Below are 24,951 nucleotides of genomic sequence, written 5' to 3' on the forward strand. Positions count from 1 at the left end.
ATATCCAAATTCCAATCCCAACCATTGAGATCCCTCAGTAAGTTTAGCAGACATTATCTCATCGTTCAAGCCTACTTCATGAATTGTTGTGAAGACAAACATATATTTATGGGGAAGGAGAGAGAAATGCTTGGAGAAAATATTGTCTAGGAATTCAATAAGTAAATGTGTTACTAAATGATGGACAACAGAGATTTATGTCTGGCAAGGTTCTATGCCAGCCAGATAACACTGTTAGATCCAGAGGCCATTTGGGTGGGGAACTGTTAAAAAACTATTAAATCATAAATAATGGCCTGTGCTACTATAATTCTTTAGCCAAGATTAGAAACGTATAAAGCTAACACTTTTTATTGAATGCAACCTCTGTTTATTAAAGAATACTATGGAAGTCTCACTTATATATTCAACTGCAGCATTTGTCTTGGGAGAGAATTCATGTAATCTTTGGCACCATTTCCAAATTATTTTTCTTTTTGATTTTGGGCTATAAAATGTATGTTTGTTCCAATATATATTTGAAATCGGTGCTTTGTGTCTGCCTCTATTTTTAATTTCTGAAAATTTTGAACAGAAAGTCTGACCCCTAAAACTCAAAATTAACTATGACATTAAGCAATTTTGTGCCATTTTTCTTAGTTCACAGTACATAGCATAGGGAGTACCTATTCTTCAAACCTATCTTTACAGCTATTCACTTTTTAAAATGAGGCACAATCCATCTCCTTCTCATAATCTGCACTTTTTTCACATCACTGTAGAATTATAAAGCTACTGTTATATCTCATAAAAGTAGGAATAGAATTTTAGAAAGTTCTGTTTCCTACAAATTCTGTCTGCATATGTGGGGAGTAAATGAGTTATGTGAGTCATTTTTATAGGCATGGATGACTGCTTCCCACACTTCATGGTCTACGTCTTGAAAATAGTTCTCCAATAACTGAAAAGTTGAGGTGACCATGGCAAAAAGAAGTGACAGCAACCCTAACACTGTACAGTTATAACAAAGGTGATTTTAAAAAGCAATAATTTATGCTAACTGCTATTCTCACCTGATATAAACCGGCAAGATGGTGTTTAGTTTTTATTAAAAATGGCTGGTTGACTCCTGGATGGTCTACATCATGTGCTGCAGCAGCCAATAATCCAAGCATAACATCCAGAGGGGTGAGGAAGTTAGCAAGCTGGAGCATGTAAAAAGGGGTTCAGAGTTAAAGGTGACTGCATTTTTACAATATGTATTTTTACATGTTACAATTACCATACATTGTAATCTCATGCACTGTGTGAAACTTTATGCAGGTTTTGTTTGAATAACAAAACATTGGACCTAATTCACACACAATGTTACGTCATTAATGTTGGTTCTTAAAGCACTGGTTCCCTCATCACACTAAGTCCGTGATGGCAAACCTATGGCATGCGTGCCTGAAGTGGCTTGCGGAGCCATGTGTCCTGGCACGTACGGCCTTGCCCGTTTCTCTTCCGGGTTTCTGGCACATGCGACGATCAGTGGTCCTTCCTGTGTGTGGCAGTGTTTGAAACTGGAAGAGCTGGTCTTCTGTTTTCCTGCATGAGCATGCATGCCAGCCAGCTGATTCTGAGGTGCTGGCCAGTGTCCATGTGCATGTGCTCGCCAAAAACTGTAAGTTCATTTTCGGGCACGCAGATGTGCCTTGGGCAGCTCCTCCAGGTTGCGGCCAGTTGAGCGCAAGCACATGTGCAAAGTGCACACGCGAGCTCCCTTTTCGGCACTCGAGGCCGAAAAGGTTCACCATCACTACACTAAGCTATGGCTTGTTTCCACTCTAGTTAACATAGTTGAACAAACCATAGTGGCCATAATTTATAAAGCTCAATGGCTGAATTCATGTATCACATTAATTCAAAGCCAAGCAACCATTATGGCTCTTTGTATACCCATTTTTCAGCGACTCCAGGAAACTATAATGTTTTTCACTTTATACCCTCACTCCAGGGGTGAAATTCAGCAGGTACTGACAGGTTCTGGAGAAGCAGTAGCGGAAATTTTGAGTAATTTGGAGAACCGGCAAATACAACCTCTGGCTGGCCACAGAGTGGGGAAGGGAATGGGGATTTTGCAATATCCTTCCCCCAGGAATGGGGAGGGAATGGATTTTGTAGTGTCCTTCCCCTGCCATGCCCACAGAACCGGTAGTAAAAAAAATTGAATTTCACTGCTGCACCACTCCCTATTATTCAACTTTAGCAACAAAGTGAATTGCCATTTTTTTAAAAGAACTATTAAATAGTGATATGAAAATTATATGTCAATAACTTTTTTTTTTGGAAAGCATGCTGCCAAAGCCTGATAGAGATATGAGTTCCAGTATAATTTTAGCAGGCACTTTGATGCTGCAACAGATAGAGTCGTAATGTAATGCACGAAATGCATGAACAATTAAAGAGCTCTGCAGAGCCCATCAGAAAGGTCTGGATGCAGTCATAACCATATCATCAAAGTCCTACCCCCTTTTTGGTGCATTATACCATGATGCTTCAATCACATAGTCACATTTGGACTATGTGATTGGAAAATCCAGAGGTTTTTCTGTCTCCTTCTTCTCCCCAGTTCCCTTCCTCTGGGGAACACCTCTGGGATATTAAGTTACAACCAAAGTAAAAAAAAAAAAACCAGAACCCCACCACTTTTGATTTCTAAAGACAACCACTGAAAATGGCCTTCTCTGTTGCAGCCCCTACCCTCTGGAACAGCACTGCTCCCATTCATGAGATAACAGAATAACAGAGCGGAAAGGGATCTTGGAAGTCCAACCTCTTGCTCAAGCAGGAAACTATACCAGGGCTGTCAAACACCCAGCCCGCGGGGTGGGTGTGTCATGCGCGGTTTAGCGAAGGGGGGAAAAGTCTCGATATGTCACATGATACCACCATGGCAATGTGAGTTTGACACTCCTGCTTTATACCATTTCAGACAAATGATTGTCCATTTTCTTCTTTAAAACCTCCAGTGATGGCGGATCCACAACTTCTGGAGGCAAGCCATTCATTCCACTGGCTAATTATTGTCATGCTCTGGAAATTTCTCCTTAGTTCTAGGTTGCTTCTCTCCTTGATTTGTTTCCCTCCATTGCTTCTTGCCCTGCCTTCTGGTGCTTTGGTAAATAGCTTGACCCCCTCTTTTTTTGTGGCAGCCCGTCAAATATTGGAACACTGCTCTCGTGTCACCCCTGATCCTTCTTTTCACTTGACCCAAGTGAAATGTCCTGCAACCATTCATTTTTAGCTTCCAGTCCCCTAATAATCTTTGCTGCTCTTTTCTCCACTCTTTCTAGAGTCTCAACATCTTTTTTAAATTGTGGCAATCAAAGCTGAATGCAGTATTCCAAGTGTGGCCTTACCAAGGCATTATAAAACAGTACTAATACTGTTAATGCATCCTAGAATTGCACTGGCTTTTTTGGTGGAGGCAGCACACTACATACTCGTATTTAAGTGATTGTCCACTAGGATTTCAAGATCTTCCTGCAGTTACTGCTATTGAGCCAGGTATAACTTATTTTATACCAGCACAGTTGGTATAAGTGTAATTTCTTTCTTGCCTAAGTGTAAAACCTTACTTTTCTCCACTGTTCCCTCTAAGGTGCGTGGCTGCACGGCCACGCACATGGCAAGAAAACACCGTGCAGCAGTTTCTAACTGCCGCGCAGTGATTTCTGTCACAGGCTCCGGAAGCTGAGGGGCCTCAGAAAATCTAGGGTTAGCACGGGCGTGGGGATGGCGGCAGGAGCTTACACGGCACAGCCAGTCTCCTAGGACCTCCTAGGCACCGGCTGCGCTGCTCATTACCGTCAGTCGTCCCATGTTCAGAAAAGCATACGCGGGGAAGTCCTTTGCAGGCGGCCAGTTCTAGCCGCCTGCAAAGGACCTCCCCAGACTTGTTTTGATGAGCATGGAGCGACTGACGGTAGTTTGCGCTGGCCGCGGCCGCTCAAACTAGCATCAGTCACCCTGTGTTCAGCAAAGCAAGCCTGGGGAGGTCCTTTATGGGCGTCCAATCCTAGCCGCTTGCGCCCGGCACTGCGACTGAAGTAAACCCCCAAAGCCCCCGCCGCCACCAGAATATCTTCTGCCGCCTCCTCCAACAGCACTGCCGGATTTGCCACCCGACGTTGTGGCTGAGGTGAAGCCGCCAAAGGTCCCGCCAGCACCCCTGCCCGTGGCAGTGGTGCCTCCCCCTCCACGTGGATCCTCTGAGCTGGGCCCTGCGTTATCCCTCCCCCTTCCTCCTCTGCCGTGCTTTTGAGGAGCCATGAGGCCGCGGGAGCCAGTAGGAAGGCGGCAGAGGGGGCGGGAGCAGGAAAAAAAGGCTTCATGGCTTCTCAAAAAGCATGGCGGAAGTGGAGGCAGCAGCAGGGGTAACACGGAACCCAGCTGAGATGCTCCGAGCGGAGGGGGAGGCAGGGGGAGGCACCGCTGCCGCTGCCATGGGCGTGGGCGCCAGCGGGAGCTTTGGCGGCTTCACCTCAGCTGCAGCGCTGGGCAGGAAATGTGGTGGTGCTGTTGGAGGAGGAGGAGGCGGTGGTAGCAGTTATTCTAGTGGCGGCGGGGACTCGTTGGCATCTTCAGCAGCAGCCCTGCCCCCTGTGAAAAAAAACGAAGATGGAGCAGATCCACGCAGATGACGTCGCCGCAACATGACTGGAGGAGGAATTCTGGGAGTTGAAATCCACAAATCTTAAAGCTGTCAGGTTTGAAGACCCCTGGGGTTTTTTTCCCTAAAGGGTTATGGGTGCAAGGATCTTGTAACTTGACTGCTTTAAGACTTGCATGCTTCAATGCCAGAGTTTCTGAGCCAACATGACTGGAGGAGGAATTCTGGGAGTTGAAGTCCACAAGTCTTAAAGCTGTCAGGTTTGAAGACCTCTGGGTTTTTTTTCTAAAGGGTTAGGGTTCAAGGATCTTGTAACAACAGCTTTAAGACTTGTGTGCTTCAAATGCCAGACTTTCTGAGCCAACATTTTGGTTGCTAAGCAGGATTGTTGTTAAGTGATACTGATATTATATAACACTTTTAATTAAGCGGGTACCTTGAATAAACATAACTGATTTCGTTGTTATCTTAGGTGATATCTGTGAAAAAAATTCAGATGCTCAGGCATGAAAATGTGCCGTTCAAACACTATACTTTTTTGCTCACACTGAAAAAAAATTAGAGGAAACATTGCTTTTCTCATCATCAAATTTTGTAAAGATAGGGTTCACTGTTGTCTGTCAACATTCTTCTGGATCTTTAGCCTATCTTCTAGAGTGTTGGCTATTCCTGCCGGCTTGGTATTGTCTGCAAATCTGATGACTCCCCCTTAATTTCCCTCATCTAAATCATTTATGAAATTATTGAAGAGTACTGGGCCCAAGACAGAATCTTGGGGTACCCCACTGCTAGATGTAGTTCCATTAAGGTCTAGATAAAGTCAGCAAGCACCTTCTGCTTATTTGTTAAATTTGTTTGCTGCCCATCTCGTCTTAGACAGAAAAAAATGATAAAAATGTAAACATAACAATAGTAAAGCAATGAAACATAAAAAATAAGAATAAGGTTAAGATTAAAAATAAGGTTCTTGAAAGATATGAAAACCTGGCTTGGAGTTGAAGTTTATTATTTGACTAGGGATCTTGTTTTGTTTTATTTGATTTTTCCTGCTCATAAGTTTATTTTAGTCTGGGCTGTCTGATTTGATGTTTATATGCTTTTTAATGTTCTTTTCTACTTTTATATGCTCCCAGAGTCTATTGGAGTTGGGAGGACAATAAATTCAAAAAACAAATAAATAAGGAAATAAATAAATCAGAGTCTTAGACCAGATATGATGTGTAACTTTGAGAAACAAGCAATTATATTTTAATTCTGGCAAATATGCTGTAAAGTTCAATATCTGGGGATTTTTTTGGGGGGGAAGGGCAGAAAGTAGCATTTTGTTTTATAATATTTATTGAAAAATGCTGTATTTGTATAATGTACATAAAAAGTACATGTACTCAGGATGGATGTAAAAGAAAAGAATTGGGGGAATTGAATAATCTGTGGAAAAATACATTTTTCCAGAACTATTGTAGCTTTTTTAATTTTTGTTGGGAATAAATACAAAAAAATATTTTCGATTTTCCTCCACTGGGCCTTTTCATCTAGAATCACATTACCTCACGACTTGTGGGTTGTTATCTTTCAGGTACAAGAGAAAAAGACTAAAGGTTGTATCTAAATTGCAAGTAGCTGTATAGTATAAAAAGTTTTGATTGTTTCAGATATTTTATGTGACCAATGATATCTCAGGTGAAGAATGTTAGTAATTTTAAAAAGTATACTGGGGGATTCTGCTTATCTTGCTAATGGCAATGGGAAATGCCATGGAGAATAGTACATTTAAAAATGAGAATCAATAGAGGCAAGATTGCCTCCCTCTCCCCTTTACAGCTCTTCTCTGTTAATTGTTTTTTTTAAGATTCTGTCCCAACATGTTGAATTTCAGGTAAGTGAAAAAAATATTTAAAAAGGGCATTTGCAGGAATGAATTGGGTACAAAGAACTCTTAAACATGTCTCTTTTCTCTTCAGCCTGTTAACGTCTTTCTCCCATAATTTGCTTTTTCAGCAAATGCGGCTTGGCATTATTCATCTGCTTTAATGGCCAAGTTTGACTGTAATATTAAACTCTGTATTATGGTCATGAACTGGCATAGATTTTAGGCTTTGCCTTTTGTTTCTCTTGGCATTTCTGCAGAAAGGAATCTGGAAGCATCTACTTCCAACTGTAAACAAATCAGACTTCATTTATCTGAAATCAGGAAATGCTGGTTAGTTTCAAGTTTTCAAAACACGAACAAAAGAACCCAAGACCAAACATTGGAAAGTTTTTATACACTGTTAACACCCTTTCTCTCAATCTACTTTGGGCCAAAAAAGATTTAGAATTGCCTAAATCCCACAAAACTTGTACCAGACCATTAACATCTCTCCAACTTAGGTGAGAACTTCTCAGATTTTTTAAAATGAGATCTCAAGGTTTGTTTGTTTGTTTGTTTGTTTGGCTTCCTGATGAAAGATCTTCTAACTTTTTTTTTACAATCTCACAAAGTGTTGGACAATTTTTCAAAACGTTGATGGAATGCGCTGTTTCTTGGATAAGATCCTATTCTGCCCTAAAGTCACCCTTCTGGATAATTTCTACTTTTAAGATTGGTTTAAACAACTGCATTCTTTTTTGTTCTGTATGTTCCATCCCTCAGGTGGAATGAGCATTGGAGATTCCATTGGCGGTTTTTACTGACATAAGTACAATTGTGGAACACTTTTGTTTTCTTGGTAAAATGAGTTCATCGCTGTGTGGTCTATGGAAATTCTAGCTAAGCTTGTGTGGTTACCTTGGCCTCTTTTAAGTAGCAATGCATAGCTTGCGTGACATCAGCAGCATGGACAGCATTGTGATATGGATTTTGGCTGTGATAATCTTCCTGCACCATACCTAGAAGCAACAGAAGAGAAGTGAACATTTTCCTCAACCTTTGAGTATCTCCATGATTCAAATGCTTTTAAATTTTTGGGCTGAAAGCTAAAACTTAAACTGGAGCTTTTTCTAAAATTGCAATAGCTTATTATTCCTTTGGTTAACGAGAAAATCTATACCATAGAAAAGATTTGTTTCTAAATCACTTTTTATTGCTTTTAATGAAAGCAATAAAATTCAGAAGAAAAAAATAAATACCTTAAGGGGGGAAAATAAAGGGCAACAATCTACAATGCTTTAGTATTATTTAAGGCTGATTTTCTCTATGAATCAGAATGGTCCCTGATCTAAGGCTTAGCAGCACCTCTTATTACCAAACCCAGATAGCAGTCACATTATTTACCCTTCTGAAAAAGTAGTACTGCCTATTTCAGTTAGTATGTGGGAGGACAAACTACATAAGAACTGCCTGAATTTGATTAACACACCAGTATTTTTGTACTATCATTATTATAGTCATAGGTTGTAGTCATAATAGTATCATAAACAGAAATTAGGTAGAGTCTGACCAATCTTTCTAAATTGCTCTTTGTATGTCAAGTAAAACCTCCATTATTGTAAATAGACATGTACTCTGAACTATAAAATCACACTTTTGGAAAAGTGTAAACTTTCTTTCCTAATGTCCCAAAATTAGTCAGACTTTTGCATAATAGTGCCATAATTTCTGTATTCACAAGAATAACAGAATAACAGAGTTGAAAGGGACATCAGAGATCTTCGAGTCCAACCCCCAGCTCAAGCAGGAAATCCTGTGCCATTTCAGACAAATATCCAATTTGTCCAATGTCCAATTTCTTCTTAAAAACCTCCAGTATTGGATCACCCACCACCTCTGGAGGCAAGTCGTTCCACTGATTAATTGTTCTGTCTAATTTCTCATAAGTTCTAGGTTGGTTCTCTCCTTAACTAGTTTCACCATGATTCATGATAATTTCAACAAGATTCATATTGAATCTTTGTATGAGATGGTATATATTTTGTACAAAAACCACGTCCCTGAATGTTCAGCATGCATTCACCTCCTACACCATTGTTCTTGGCTAAGTATATCCACCAGGAATAGTAGCATGCCTGTGAGATTTCCCTCATACCAGGGATGGATTGCTGCTGGCATTACTGCTGGTTCGGTGCAAGCGCAATTTTGCTCCGCGTGCATGTGCAGGTGCCCATAAATGCATGCGCAGAACATTAAAAAATGAAAAAAAAACACCATGGTGCACCAACCAGGGAACTGGTTCGGAGGCGTGGCAGGCCTGGATTGCTGCAGTTTCCGGTGACCCAGGCTGGAAAACCACTACTGTTTTGGTCGAAACGGTCTGAACCAGTAGGAACCCACCTCTGCCTCATACCTGACTCTAACCCTAACCTTCAAGAGCTTATTTCCATATTTAGGGTTCATCTCTGAAATATACCACTGTTGCAGTGGTGGGATTCAGCCAGTTCGCACCTATTCGGGAGAACTGGTTGGTAACTTTCTAAGTAGTTCAGAGAACCGATTGTTGGAAGAAATATCCTTTTGTTTTTTTCCACTTTACAGGGCTAATCCTGTAAGGAAGGCAGGAAGGAAACAGTCTAGTGTTGTTTCTAGCCTAATCTATATTGACCTGCTTACAGAAACTGCCTCTCCGGTTAACTCTTATTACATTGTAACAGCTAAGGCGAAGCGTCCATCGACCTGAGTGACCTTGAGTTGGCCACGCCCACCAAGTCACATGACCACCGAGCCCCACCTACCCAGATGGTCATTAGGGCAGAGAACCGGTTGTTAAATTATTTGAATCCCACCACTGCACTGTTGGTATATTATGGGAAGAAACCAGCATTGGTCAGAGAAAATGAATCAGGAATTGGAATGGAAGTCCTGAAAGAAGAGATTAGGAAAAGCGGCGCTACAAAGAAGATAGCTAAGTCTTATTCTCAATCTTCATGGACTGCAGGGCAAAAATAATCATCCTCAGTTACAGGCAGGCAGATTATAGTAACAGCTACCCTTAATAGAACATGCATTATCCTGAATATCTGGGAATACCTTGATATCAAAGTAATTAGTAGACAAACAAATTTACATTTTTTATTCAATTTGATGTTGAAATGGTTCCTTTATAGCCATATAAATGCATCTAAATGACTACAGGAAGTCTGTTTTAAATGGATACATGGCAAAATCATTTCAGTAGTGAGGCAAAGAAAAGACCACACACTTTGGTTTGGATTTTACTTTTTCAGTCTAACACTTTCAGACTTCTTAAACTATTTGGGTTTTCTAGTCCTGTAATAATCACATTTCAGCTGGAAGACTGGCAACAAGATTATTTTGCTCTTTTGGCTCCTGTTAGCAACAGAAGTGAGAATTCTACCACTCTGCTGCTAAACTTTGATTGCGGCCAAGTAGTTGTTCAATTTCACTTCGCAGAGAAGTGATAAATAAACTGTCACACTAACCTGGTGTTTAAGACGAATGTATTTTATAAACCTTTTCCCACAAAAGAAAAATAAAGTAAAGGGGGGGACAAATGGGACCGGGAAAATGTCCATGAGCACAGACACAGCCTATGGATAGCCATGAAGTCGAAATGAAGCAGGCAAAATTGTATTGCTTCCCATCAAAATAATAAAAAAGCAAAAGCCAGTCAAAGTCTATGGAACACAAATTGGATGGCTGGGCAAATGGAGGTAGGTAGGTAGGTAGGTAGGTAGGTAGGTAGGTAGGTAGGTAGGTAGGTAGGTAGATAGATAGATAGATAGATAGATAGATAGATAGATAGATAGATAGATAGATAGATAGATAGATAGATAGATAGATAAGAGATGGATCAGAGAGAGATGATAAATAAAGAGACAGAGAGATCGATGAGAGATAGACAGAGAGATATCATCAACACTGACAATTGATGAAAGAATATGCTTACCTAAAAACCTGTATAATGTAACCATATCTAACTGAAAATGATGAATAAGTCCATGTATATTAAAAAGGTGGCACAACAAGGTTACCAGGCTGTTTCCTGAAAGAACAAAAAGGGCATATCAGTTACCTACATTTACTATACTATGAAGTAGGTAGAATGCAGGCTCTATAACTCTAGAAATTCTCCCACTAGTTTTTAATTATCTAAACAAGTAGTGGTGTAAGTTTATTGGAAAAAGAAAAATTTCCAGCTAGCATGGCAGCTAAAGATATTTCCAGAACATCTGGAGGGCCAATAGTAAGACCATCCTTCTACCCACTTTCTAGCAGTACTGAGTCAACTTCAGATATGAAATAAGAGTATTTCTTATATTTGCCACATGGTCAGATGAATATAGGTAGTATTCAACTTACAACCACGATTGGGACCAAATTTCTGTTGTTAAGCAAGGTAGTTCTTAACTGAGTTGCTTCCGATTTTACAACCTTTTTTTTTTTGCTATGTTGTTAAGCGAATCACTGCAGTTATTAAATGAATCTGGGTTGCCATTGACTTTACTTGTTGGAAGCTTGTAGGAAAGGTCTCCAATGGAAATGTATGACCTCAGGACACTGCAATCATCATAAATAGAAGCTGCTTGCCAAGTGCCCACATTTTGATCACATGACCGGGGAGGGGGCTTATGATGGTCATGTGGGGATGAGACATAAACCCAAATTTTGATTATGTGACTGTGGGAATGCTGTGATGGTCATAAGTGTGGGGACCAGTCACAAATCACTTTTTTTCAGTGCCATTATCACATTAAACAGTTCACCAAATGAATGGTTGTAAGCCAAGGATAACCTACACATTTTTGTGATTGGAAGAACATGTCCAGGAGTTTTCAATGATGTCCAAACATCCTATTCTTTGCACAATGATTTCATACTGCTGAAGACTGCCTATACTTCATGGGCGTTCCAGGCTGAGAAAGCTCATAGCGCTATTCAGACACTGCTCATTGCACCTGAAAGATGGGTACAGTCAGCAGGCTGTCTTTTATGCAATATATCTGTTGTTATCACATTTCTTCTGAAGGCGAAGTAGGCTGCATATTGAATGAAAGCCAGAATTCACACCAAAGGCTGAGTTGCAAAAATAATCTTGTACCATTGTGGTCAGAGCAATGCATTTTGAAAGTTTAAAAAAAACAAAACTTTTCCAGGATACTTTGAACAAAAGTAAGAGATAAGTGTCACCCTGAATTTTATAGTATTTGGCAGGGACATATGCCACTAATGAAAGTATGGGGGTGGATTAGGGGAATTCTGGGCCCAATCTTCCACCTGACATCATAGCCTAAAGGCTGATTCTAATCGGCTAAAGTCACACAAATTATTAAGAAAGCAGTTGTTGGATTTTGTTTGTTTTGCTTCAAAAACAACAAACACTATCAGTAGGAGCAAGTTAAGATGGTTGTTTTTAGCAGGATCTGGAGTGCTAAAGAGAGAGGATTGATGTCTAGCATATACTGAACCAGGAAATTAGGAGATTAAAAGTGTCAATGACAACAAGAAACAACATGAATGTGCTGTGAACTTGCACAAATCTCTACAGACTTTTGATATGAAATGGACAATTCAGGTATCTCTTCTTTTCCTTTTATTTCTTTTTTGTCCACAGTTACAGAGTTGGTATCTTTGTTTGTACCAACAAGAGCCAAGATGTTCTGCAAAAGGTAAATTCTACGATATAGGAAAGTATCATCACAACTGTAAAAGGCATTTTTGCAGTCTTCTATCCTGTCTGTTTAGGCTATTTCCCTTCATGTTGCACAAGAAGAAAAGTTTCAACAAGACAAGCTTTAATGTTGCAGGAACAACCTTGAGTGCAATCAGTGAAAACATGAAACATGACTGTTGGACATAGAGTTAACAAAATATTGTTTTATGCTGATTCTTTGTACCTTACCATTTGTCAAGCGATCAAACAGGAAAATGTCAAAATCCCACATTCCCACTTTGGATAACATATGCTGGAAATAAAAAAATAAAATGGAGAATAATTTGTATGTGCCAACTAAATGTAATGAGCTTTCTATTAAAATGAGCAGAATCCTTAAAACAGGATACAACAATTGCACAAATAAAGCCTCATCTAGAATTAGAACTACCCTGGAAATCATATCAAGTTCTACACTTGCAATATACAGTAGTTGATTTATCCTAATTTAAGTATTTAAATATGGCAGCATGAAGTTATATAGGAGTTACTCTCCCCCTCCAAATTCTGAGTAGGTAGAGGAATGTGATCATGTTATGACAACATGCAGGAACTGAAGCAACTTTCTCCATTTTTATGGCTTCAGATTATTTGATAAGATCTTGCCATTAAGAGTCCCAACTTTTTCAAAAGCTTTACACATTTTATTTAGGGAGGTTCTAGGGCATAAAACAAAGATTTCGAGATCACATGGGATTGATAGGCTTTGAGATGCCTAACTCCTATTTAAGAATGAATAATGTAAATTTTAGTTAATGCTTGAGCTTACTTAAAATACCTACATTTGTGTGATGGAGAAAACAATCCACAAACATTTGAAAAGTGGGAAAGCCTGCCAGAACTGGGGAAGGAATTCTGGCTTAAAAAATAAAACACAGCAGCAGGGTTCACACATTGTCCTGACCAGGGATGTGCAGTCACTAGAGGCAAAGGAGGCGGGGCCTCACCAGTCTCCTCAGGAAAAGGAAAGAATTTTAAAGAATTTTTTTAAAATAATTAAAGCCAAGATAGTTGCTACCAGATTCCAAGTCACAGTGACTTGGAGTCTGTGCTTAGTGTTAACTATAGAAGGAGGCAAGAGAACTCAGGGCCTCTTTTGTATAAGGAATTTTTCACCTTTTAAAAGTTAAGAAAGGGTTAAAAAGCAAAAAAAAATGTATGCATAGGAGGCACTGATTCTCCCGCCTCCTGATCTGGGAGCAGCGAATCATGCCTTGTTGGCAGTTGAGCACGCTTACGTTGGGCGGGTTATTTCGGAGGGCGCGCTTCAGAGGAGAGAGGAGTGGGAGAGAAGGAGGAGGCTCGCTCTTCACTGCAACATGTATGTATTATTTGGTTGGTTCACTAGTTGAAACAGAAATAGTTCCCTGAATCCCTGAAGAATATTTAAAGTGGTAAAAAGAAGCTGACTTCTTCAAATGAGGAGCCCACAACCCAGACGAGGCTGGAGCGAGAACCGCGGAGGTGAAAGGCGAAGAGGGGTGTGGGGTGTTCCAAGAGGCCCCCTCCCCTTTTGGCACTCCGCAAGCCAGGCCCGCAGCAGCAAGAGGATCAGCTCCGCTTCTATCCCCCCCTCCACTCCAGAGAAGCCGGCCGCGGGCGAGTCTCCGAAGCCCCGGTTCCCTCTTCAAGCAGCCTCAGGAGGAAACGGGCCAGCCCCGCTTCCCTCCCTGGACTTTCCGGCAGTGGAGGACATGCATTCCGCTCCCCCTTCCAAGCCCAGAGTGGCCAGCCTCGGCTCCCGCCACTTTTTTCCAGAGCTCCGGCAGGCTGCCGAGGAGGAGCCCGGACAAGGCTAGAGCGAGAGCCGCGGAGGCGAAAGGCTGGCCACTCGGGGCTTGGAAGAGGGAGCGGAATGCGGGTCCTCCACTGCCGGAAAGTCTGGGGAGGGAAGCGGGGCTGGCCCGTTTCCTCCTGGGGCTGCTTGGAGAGGGAACCGGGGCTTCAGAGACTCGCCCGTGGCCGACTTCTCTGGAGCGGAGGGGGGGATAGAAGCGGAGCTGAGCCTCTTGCCGCTGCGGGCCTGGCTTGCGGAGTGCAAAAAGGGGAGGGGGCCTCTTGGAACACCCCCCCACCTCTCTTCGCCTTTCGCCTCCGTGGCTCTCGCTCCAGCCTTGTCCGGGCTCCTCCTCGGCAGGCCTGCCGGGGCTCTGGAAGAAAGTGGTGGGAGCTGAGGCTGGCCACTTGGGGCTTGGAAGGGGGAGCGGAATGCGGGTCCTCCACTGCCGGAAAGTCTGGGGAGGGAAGCGGGGCTGGCCCGTTTCCTCCTGGGGCTGCTTGGAGAGGGAACCGGGGCTTCGGAGACTCGCCCGTGGCCGACTTCTCTGGAGCGGAGGGGGGGATAGAAGCGGAGCTGAGCCTCTTGCCACTGCAGGCCTGGCTTGCGGAGTGCAAAAAGTGGAGGGGACCTCTTGGAACACCCCCCACCCACTCCTCTTCGCCTTTCGCCTCCACGGCTCTCGCTCCAGCCTGGGCAGGAACTGGCGCTCTTCTGCTGTGGGCGGGACATACTCCTGGTGGCCTGCGGCTCCAGCGCCTGCAAAGTGGAAGTGTTTGCCCTGCGGGGCAGGCAAAAGCCGAAAGAAAGCGCCCCACCGCTTCTGTCTGACATAGAGGCACCCCGCAGCTGGGTCGGACATAGCTGCAAGGCGCGGGATGCCTCTATTTCGGACATAGCTGCTGCGGGGGGGGGGGGGGGCAAAAGTCACTTTCTTTCTTTTTGCCTCATCAGCCATAAGCTTCACTGCATGTCACTGGTCCTGACTTATAAAATTGGGACCAGAATTTCCACTGCTGAGCAAAGTGGTTGTTAAATGAGTTACACCCAATTTTAAAACTCTTCCCCCAGTTATTAAGCCAGTCATTATAATCCCTCCAGACCGTAAGACATATGGTCTTTAGGGAAATCTGGCTTCCTCCATAGACTTTGCTTGTTGGAAGCCAGCTAGGAAGGTTGCAAATGGTGACATCATATGACCTCTTGCGATCGCAACCATAGTAATGGTGTGCTGGTTGCTGAGTGCCTGGATTTTGATCACGTGACTAAAGGGATGCAGCAGTAGCTTATAAGTGTGATATAATTAACTTTTTTTCAGTGCCATTGTAATTTCAAAATAGTCGCTAAGTATTGCTTGTAAGTCGCAGACTATATTTGGTTTGCCATTCTAATTTATAAATCATGGTTTATACGTGAGTTCTGTTACATAATCTAAATATATGTAATTATCAGTATGCCATACCACTCCAAACTTTGGGTGGTTTGTAATAACTCTTAAAGAGACAGATCCAAAGCCTGATCCTGAGGAGACATATATCAACAACAATAAATAATTTTCACGCTGAGCTGTATGAATCCTGACACTTTGTCTCATCAACTAATTCCTGAACTTAGCCGGATCTACAGATAAATCCATCTAGTATTAATTGTTATGATGGGACTAATTACAAATCAATACTTCAATGCTACATTCCATCATATAGGTAGTCTTCCATTTATGACCACAGTTGAACCCCAAATTTATGTTGCTAAGCGAGGGAGTTGCTAAGTGAGTTTTACCCCATAGCATAACCTTTTCTGCCACAACTGTTAAGTGAATCACTGCAGTTGTTAGAGTGAATCATGTGGTTATTAAGCGAACTTGGTGATCATATCACTAAGTAGCATAGACAGCCAAACAAACAGGTTTAAAGATAATTTCTATCCTTGGGCTGTGAGACTTTTAGATATAACCACAATCACTCCAAGCACACGCTAGTTTTTTTTCTTTTTCTTTCTTTTTTTGTTTCTGTTATAATTTTGCACCAGTGAGGTTAAAACCAATTCCGTTGTATTTAAGTGCAATGACAATAAAGATTATACTTATACTTATATGACCCTGCAACAGTGCAACTGTCAAAAATACATGCCAGTTGCCACACACCTGAATTTTGAACACATGAGCATGGGGATACACTACAATGGTCATAAGTGTAAAAACCAGTCATGTCACATTTTCACTGCTGTTGTAACTTTGTATGGTCACTAAGTGAATGGTTGTAAGTCGAGGACTACCTGTAATATATCTAAACCAGTTAAAATAGATAAAGGGGCTTGGTTGAAAGGTTTTAATTCATCCCAGGACAGTTTTACTTGGATATGGTGCTGCTACAGATGAAAGTTATGATTCCACACTTACACATTCGAGAGTTCAACAAGAAAGACCTCTGAATTGACACTTACAAGATTGTACTGTACAGTATTAATATTTTTTTCTGTCACCTTCTTTAAGCTAGGTAGCTTAGAATCAATCTTGCCTATATGGCAGACTGATTAAATTAATAATGCAGTTTAGGCCCGATTCAGATAACCAAATCCTAACTGTGAGTGTGACATCTAGGCATAAGTCTCTGCGTTTTCAAACCTCTTTCAAGCTGCTTTTCATTCAAACATAGCAGGAAACTTCTCATTATTCCCATTTAGTCCAAGGGTTAAGGCACCAGGATAGAAACGGGGGACCCTGAGTTCTAGGCATGAAAGCTGGGTGTCTGACTTTGGGTCATTTCGTTTCTCTCAGCCCAGACCACCTCACAGGACTGTTGTTGGGAAAACAGGAGGAAGGGATATTAGGTATGTTTGCTGCCTTGAATTATTCATGAAAATAATAAAGACAGGATAACGATCAAACAATCTATCAAATTATGGTTAAATTAGGAATGAGATTCCAAAGGCAGCTTGATTATAAGAACTGAACTTGATAGAATAGATTGCTTTTTACCCTTGCTTGACCAAGGTAGTCTTCATCCAATAAGTACAGTGAGGCTTGTGGTATGATTCCACACAATAGCCTGGATGCATGGAAGTATCTCTGAAAACTTAGCAGTCTCTTAATCTTTTTCTTTGTTCCAATTTCTCCAGAGTAAATGGTATCTATGGGGAAAAAATGGAAACAGAAGATCATCAATAAAGTAATAAACATCAACTTCACAAAAGCAAACAGCTTCTTGATTAGCTTTTTAAAAATTTCTGAATAATATAATTATGCTCTTATTTCCCCCAGTTACAAGAAATAAGATACTACATCACATTCTATTTAAAAATGTGATAAGTTGAAACTAGTAAGAATCAAAATATCACTTGTTTATTGTTTTCTACTGCCTAAACCGGACTGCCTGTAGGCTAAGGCCTAGTAGACATCAGCTTAGGGAAATCAAATTTTCCATGTATATCTGAACAGCATGTTGTCTGGGCATAATCAATTTTGAGGAAAGGTACAACAATAACCATAATCATACTAGTAATCTTAATAGACATATCAATATTAATCACAAAATAATAATAATACAATTAGTTTGTCCATCTTGCTACAAAAAAATAGAAAAATATTAATGTCTCATCCTGTGAATCTGTTGCAGAAAATGACAGACTTAGACTTCTCAGGATACAGGAAGAGGTTATTTGGCAGCCAGGTTCAGAAAGCTAGCCCATGGCTAGCATTGCAAGTTCTCAACATCCTTCATTATTGAAGCACACATTCTTATACATTCTCAAAGGCAGCGTAACACGGAAACACTTAACTCATTTCTTATTGCTTACCTTGAGGAAAAAGCCTTATAAGGGGGTAGGGTCTTACTTCTCCATTTGTCTTGGGCCATAGGTACTGACTATGGGTCTTTATGCGAGCTTTAATTGAACCTTGTGGTTTTGGGCTTTTGACATAAGGACATATACTGGAACATTTTGTGGTTGAAGGCTGATGACATTTCCCTGTCCCTTTAAGCAAGCTTCTAACTGTTCCTTTTGCCACGTCTCTGTTTTTATATTTTTTAATCCATATTTTATTCTACTTTAAATCAATGTGCCAAGAATTAAATAAGAGTTGTTGACATATAATAAACAGGGGCGGTGATGTACTTAAAATTATTTAGAATGTACTGTATATAGGGTGAAAATAATGGCCCAGAGTTGAAAAAAACCACAACTGTAAATCTTCAAGTGTCAAAGAAAAAAGAAACAAAAAGACATCATTTTGAAATTTTTAACAAACAAGGAAGATGAGTCAATCCATAAGAGACGCCAGGATATGATTTTGCCTAGAGTGCCAATATGTATAGCCAACCCTGGCCTAAACAGATACATGAGCAAAGAGAAATATTTAAATGCATTATAGCTAAATGATCTGGGTTGCCTGCTGGATGGCACAAAGGTTTCCTACATACATCCCTTTATTTTCATCTGCTGGCTATCCTGATTTTTGTATCTGGTAGCCCTTATATGCATCCTCATATTCCGTTAAGAAATAAAACAAAACATGACTGTAGTAGACAATTATTTTGTGCCTGCATTTAACAACAAGGGAATTTTAAATGAATTTCTATTCTATCGTCTCTTTGTCCTTAATGGCAAATTCACAGTGTTTTCCTTCTACACTGTAAATCCAAAAGAGAAAAATCAACTTTATTTATTTATTAACATATCTCTGCACAGCTTCTTTAAAATGACTGTTATATTCAAAAAGCAAAACTTGATATTTTTTTTCAATTCATCTCAATACAGTAACATTGAGTACATAACACAGAGATTTCAAACTGAACTTTATTGTGTCCCTTTTAAATATTTCCCCCACTCTTTAGTAGTATTTATGTAAGGCATATCCACATTAAAGTATAGCATTTCCCATATTATATACAAATTGTTGCTTGGGAGCAAATAAAAAAAATTGCTTTATTTCGTAGAGAATACTAAAGTGCATAATCAATCTGACTTGATTACTCAATATCCAAATCCAGTGCTACTGACATGATTATGCTGGCCACATACAAAACATTGTCTACTTTTATTTCCAAACTAAGGCTTTAAAATGTTTTGCAAGGTGCCCTGGGATATATTTGTTTTAATTTAATAATATCTTAAATTAAATAAAGAAAAACAAATCTCTCCTTCAGTATTAAAACTAAACATTTTACTCTTTCCAAAATAAAATTTACCTGGTTAATGCAAATGGAATGTTAAGGCTAAATCCTTGCATTTCTCCAGTCCTACCCTGGCTGAAGTTATTTTTTGCTTATTTAAAGTAAATATTTACTTATTTGAAAACATTTTTGTCCTGCACTCAGCTGCTGGCAGAATACCTTATATGTAGTTTTAAAAAAACCACCTTGGCCTTCAGGCTTCCAATTTATAAAAGCACATTGCATGACATGTGTTCTTAAACCCCCTTAGTGACAGAGAAGGGGAGGAAAAAGAGGCCTCAATTCCAAGTATTTTCTATGGTGTATAAATGTCTAAGTGCATTTTTACTAAAGTACATATCTTAAGTAAACATTCTCGTGTCTTGACTGTCTATCTGTGTGGGTGGGGCAGTCTTAGGGATTCTTTGGTTAGGCTGTTTACTAATAGCTCTTTGTTGACCACCCAAAGAATCCCTAAGACTGGCCCCACCCACACAGACAGGCAGGCAAGACACCAGAATACAAACTGACAGCAAACAGCTCTCCTTACTATCCACAGCACTGATGATGTTACCTAGTTATGGAATGAAATGTCTGCAAGACAGCAAGCAAGCTCAGAGAGCACCAAGGACCCCTCATTTCAATCCTGAGCTACAAATATTCCCCTTTATTGATATTGGGGGTTCTAAGATGGCAAATATTTGCAAACCCCCTTAAATGCCCCCCCATTTAAAGGCCATTGAGATATCCTTAAGAAACTATATTATATACATTGAATTATAAATACAATAATTAAACACATAAGGAATTTTATAAGATAAGCTTTTTTACCTAGATACTTTTAAAGTAATTTTTAAAAGGGTTAATGCTTTATGGCTGATTGTGAAGTCAAAGAAAGGAAATGCCCTTCTTTCCCTGTTCCTGTTCCTCCTTAAGGCAAATGAACCTGTAATAATAGAGTATATCCAGCTTTTTCATTTATCATCTTAATGGCTCTTTAACTTTGTTTTCTCTCTTCCTTATGGCAGTTGGAAAATATCCTGTGTTATCATCACAACACTCTTTTCCTTGGAACAGAAGGTCAGGTAACAAACTAAATAACCAATCTCATGGTTTAAAGTATATATTTCAATTTTAGAAACTGTGGAAAATAATCAAGTGATTAATTAAATTCTTGTGGAGATAATATTAAATAATATAAAGTGTTTCTAGATAAGAAAAGCTATACTCCTGATCCAAGAACATACTTTAAGTGAATAAAAGTACTGCAACAGGTGGGTATGGTTTGTTCAAAATGCTTCAACAGACTGGTGTGGGCTAATGAAATAAAATGAACATTCAAATTGGTTTTTGGTAATGAATTTAACAATTTAAAATGGTGGTGGGAATTTGGAAAACAGTGGAGTGTTTCTTCAAGCAGAATTCTATTCCTATGTACCATATTATTCGGACTATAAAATGCTCCAGATTATAAGATGCACCTAGCTTTTGGGGAGGAAAACACGAAAAAAAAATCTGCCTCTCAGCAATTTGCCTCTTTGCAGCAAACAGCAAACAGCTTGGTCAGCTTCAACACAGCATGATTTAGCAAGAGCAGCTGATTGTTGGTTGGATCTGCCTTCCGGAATACTGCCTATCAACTGTTCCAGGCTGTGGGGATTGCCACCACCCATCACCACCATACTTGTAAAAATAATGGATTACAAATTGAATATTGCATTATTATGCAGCTGCAAAAATATGAAGTCAGATTTAAGTTGCATCAACAGAAGCACTGCATCTAAATGTTTTTGTTCAATTAGATTTTTCCATTGATCATACTCCTCACCTTTCACCTTCAAATACTGTGCCTGGTTGTTACTGTTATATTTTTAAAATAATTCAAAGAGACTGAAATAATTCAGAGAAAGGCAACTAGGAAGTTTAAAGAACTAGAAACTAAATTCTGTGATAAGCAATTCTATGAAATTGGAATTTTTAGTTTTAGAAATTAGAATTTTACCCTGTTTCCCTGAAAATAAGACCTCCCTGGATAACAAGCCCAATCAGGCTTTTGAGTGCATGTGCTAAAATAAGCTCTCATCCTAAAATAAGCCCTTCCTGAAAATATTGCAAGACAGCAACAGCCATAAGGTGACCATGCTCACCGCCTCCTGCACCTCAAAAATAATAAGACCTCCCTGAAAATAAGGCCAAGCGCTTATTTCGGGGATAAAAATAAGACCCTGTCTTATTTTCAGGAACACACAGTAGTAAGAATTTTTAACCTACCTAAAATAATAGTAAGGATTTTTTTTAAAAAAAAGGTTATATTGAAGGTGGAATATATTAACTGATTATGAATCAGCAAGACTGTGTTGACTCTTACCAATAACAAAAACAGATCTTCTCCATGATAATTTGACCTTAGCTTGGTCCATTAGCTCCCCAATAATGGATCCATTATTGCTATTTCTATAGATTGTCTTCTCATGTTTCTTGTCCCTTTCCCACCATTATGGACTTCTCAAAAAAGCTGGATCTTTAGGTAAACAACCAAAGTATATAATAATTTGAACCTAATCATTAATACTTTAAGTGAGAATTCTTAATAAATTAGTCATCCATTGTTTTCTTGACAAGCGGTATATTGATATTATTCCTACATCTTTGCTTTTTGTTGGCTATGACTTTTGATCCTTAATAACCAGTTTTCAGTTAGGAACAGTACATGAAAAGCATACTCCATTTTTTATAAACTATGGTGTGAATCACTGATCCCATGTCAACAATGCAGCATGGAATTTCCTCTTGTTCTTAATTAAGGCAATCAAGTAGTGTGTTCTATCAGTCACTGACAGGCAGTATGACATGATAATGAAAACTAATTTTAATTACACATACGAGTTACCGAAAGGAACTGACTCAATGACTCAACAAGCAACTTAGTCAATCAGAGAATTAAATTATCACTGCTTTACCAGGAAAACTCTTTTTGAACTAACTAGCTTCCAATAAACGAAAAGAATATGAAGTAAACGTTTGATACAGAGATGTTTGAAGTCTGAAATGTGCATTCCACAGCTAACAGGTAATGCACTCATATCACACTCAGAGAGAGGTTAAAAGAATGGTAAGCTTTTCACACACTGATGGTTGTTATTTACATAGGGATAAAAGATTTAAATTAGCTTGTTGATTTCAGTACGATTTTTACCCCTGGTGTGATCACAACACATTTAACAGGACTAAAAGTTACCGAATGATTATACCAATAGCAATAGCATTTAGACTTATATACCGCTTCACAGTGCTTCATAGCCCTCTCCAAATGGTTGATAGAGTCAGCATATTGCCCTCAACAATCTGGGTCCTCATTTTACCGACCTCAGAAGGATGGAAGGCAGAGTTAACCTTGACTCAGTGAGGATCGAACCCTTGACAGTCAGCAGAATTAACCTGCAATACTGCATTCTAGCCACTGCGCCATCTTCACTCATAATATAATAAAATAAATATAATAAAAATATTAAAAATATAACATTGCCCATTTAGTTAATTTGCTTATAAGCACTGATATGCCACCTATTATTTCATTTTATAGTGTGTTACACATTATTTTGTTTGTTCTCATATATTAAGTAAACATGCATGAAAAATTAAAGTTAGAGCTAAAAGTAACAGCGCAAAAAGTTCCATTCCATGACGTCTTTTGCCATATGGATTGCCTTTCTGCTTGATCCATAAGATTGTTTGGAAATGATCTAACATTTTCCATGATATTTCCTAAGATACAGTGATGAGAGGAATCATGAACATACGAAAGTATCGTATAACTGAACACCTTCATCTTTTGAAACATTTATACAAAGTCACATCCACACTGCCTGAAAAGTAGCTAGTCAGTTAACTAAAAGTGCACATTAACAGAAATACAGCAGTTTGCCTACTAGGATAGCATATTCCTGAATTTTTATTTAATGATAGATTGCAGAAAGCATATGTGGGAAACAACAACAATAACAACAACAACAACAATAATAAACAATGCATTAGAAAACCTTTGAGAGATATAGTTTAAAATTTATGTCATATCAACATGGGTTTTTTTGTGATCATAAAATATTTCCTTATTTTAAATTCAATTCAATTTTCTCTAGCTTCTCATTTTAAGTAATGCTATTATTAATAAGGCCTAGCAACTGCTCATGATAATTTTATATGATTTCCCAGAAAACTCACATGCTCAAAATCCATTCTCAGGACATGCTTCTTCCATTATGTGTTTATAGAGTTGCACATAACCACAATATCATCATTTCCCCCTGTTATTGATTCATTGACTACATTTTCACTCTGCCTTTTCTTTAGAAGCTGAAGGCAGCGCAGTTTGAGAGCAAGGAAAAGAACCCATATTCACTTAAGTGAGATGAGCGATCTAGAAATAAATAAATTAGTGTTAAGTTGAATGGATTTGATGAGAAAGAGAGCGGTCCAAAGTTTTATGAACTAAAGGTAACATACTCATAGAAGCCAGGATAGAGATATTTAGTGAATGGGGTTGATAAAAATTAGTTGTAATTATATTTCCTTTGAAATCTTTTTTGCTATTCTTTAATTTCTTTTCCCTTTTCTGCACCCTGTCAATCCTGAAAGAGAATAGCATGATACATTCAGGCAAGCAATTTCGATTTAATAAATTTGGCGAGAATAAATAACTAAATAAAATACACTTCCTCTTTTCTGGAAGCATTTCAGTGTGGGCTACACTTACTGTTAAGAAGACGGAAGTCTATGAATGGGTAGGAACCACGTCGCTCAGAAAGAAACCCTGTCTGACCTCTCAGGCGTGCATCTCCTGCAAAATACAATGGGGCCAATGTTAGAGCTACTGTTTCCCCTCCAATAATTATTTAACCCCTTATACATTATTTAAGAGTGAGATAAATGTTCTATGTCAGGGGTGTCAAACTCGATTTCATTAAGGACCACATCAGGGTTGTGTTTGACCTTGGAGGGGGCAGCAGGTGGGTGTGGCCAGTTCAATATCACTCATTTCGGGGCAACAGCAGTGGCCCGACTGCTCGGCAACGAAAACGAGCTCCTGAGCTCTATTTTCGGTTGCAACGGCTTCCTACAACCCTGTGCCAGCAAAAACGGAGCTCAGGGGGGCTGCAGGCATTTTCACTGGCAGAGGCACCATGGGCTAATCCTTTGCTGTTTCCAGGGCACCCCGCAGGCCAGATCTAAGGCTCCCATGGGCCAGATCCGGCCCTGGGGCCTTGAGTTTGACACCCCTGTTCTACATAGAAAATAAAGTTTCTAAAAGCAAAAAAACCCCTTTACAGTTTTATTTATTTATCTAACATAGTCTTATACTGCCAGGGAAAACCTCCAATGCCTTCAATACTATATACAATCAAGCACATAATATAAATTGGTTAAAAAATGATAAGCACTGGCCATGAATAATGGGAGAGTACAATCCTGAAGTACAAATACACATGCAAATAAAGATATTTCAAAGTATAAATAATAAACTTTTCTCTTTAAACAAGAATCCTTTTTCAGGATCCTGAGGTTTTTCCAGGGTAGACAGAATTGAGAATTCTGGATTCATTTTTTTTTAAAATCTGGGGTGGTTTTAAGAAATATAAGTCTTCCATTGACATCACACCTTACCCTGCCAATTGCACAAAACTGGTTTGCTTTCCCCCATACTGATTATTATATTTACTTATGCCTTATCCCCAGTGGTGAAATGCAATTTTTTTTTAGAACCAGTTCTGTGGGCGTGGCTTGGTGGGCATGGTGGGCATGGCT

The 24,951-nt window shown here is 39.6% G+C and overlaps 1 protein-coding gene across 6 annotated transcripts in view; it reads right to left on the reverse strand.

Moving 5' to 3' along the window:
• PDE7B (phosphodiesterase 7B) overlaps positions 1 to 24,951 on the reverse strand; it is a 174,014-nt gene that overhangs the window by 22,930 nt on the left and 126,133 nt on the right. For 5 of the 6 annotated variants that reach the window (XM_087718413.1, XM_087718414.1, XM_087718418.1 and 2 more), the window contains 6 exons: positions 23,903 to 23,986; positions 16,977 to 17,128; positions 12,412 to 12,475; positions 10,459 to 10,554; positions 7,404 to 7,504; positions 1,053 to 1,184 (listed from right to left, as the gene is read on the reverse strand). In XM_087718413.1, coding sequence (XP_087574539.1) covers positions 1,053 to 1,184; positions 7,404 to 7,504; positions 10,459 to 10,554; positions 12,412 to 12,475; positions 16,977 to 17,128; positions 23,903 to 23,986 — 629 coding nt within the window. The remainder of the gene's footprint in view (positions 1 to 1,052; positions 1,185 to 7,403; positions 7,505 to 10,458; positions 10,555 to 12,411; positions 12,476 to 16,976; positions 17,129 to 23,902; positions 23,987 to 24,951) is intronic. The other variant, XM_087718415.1, reaches the window with a different exon arrangement.

This window comes from Thamnophis sirtalis, unplaced genomic scaffold (assembly GCF_051295495.1).
Source record: "Thamnophis sirtalis isolate CommonGarterSnake01/CBP01778 unplaced genomic scaffold, rThaSir2_p1.2 scaffold_6, whole genome shotgun sequence".
NCBI lineage: Eukaryota > Metazoa > Chordata > Lepidosauria > Squamata > Natricidae > Thamnophis > Thamnophis sirtalis.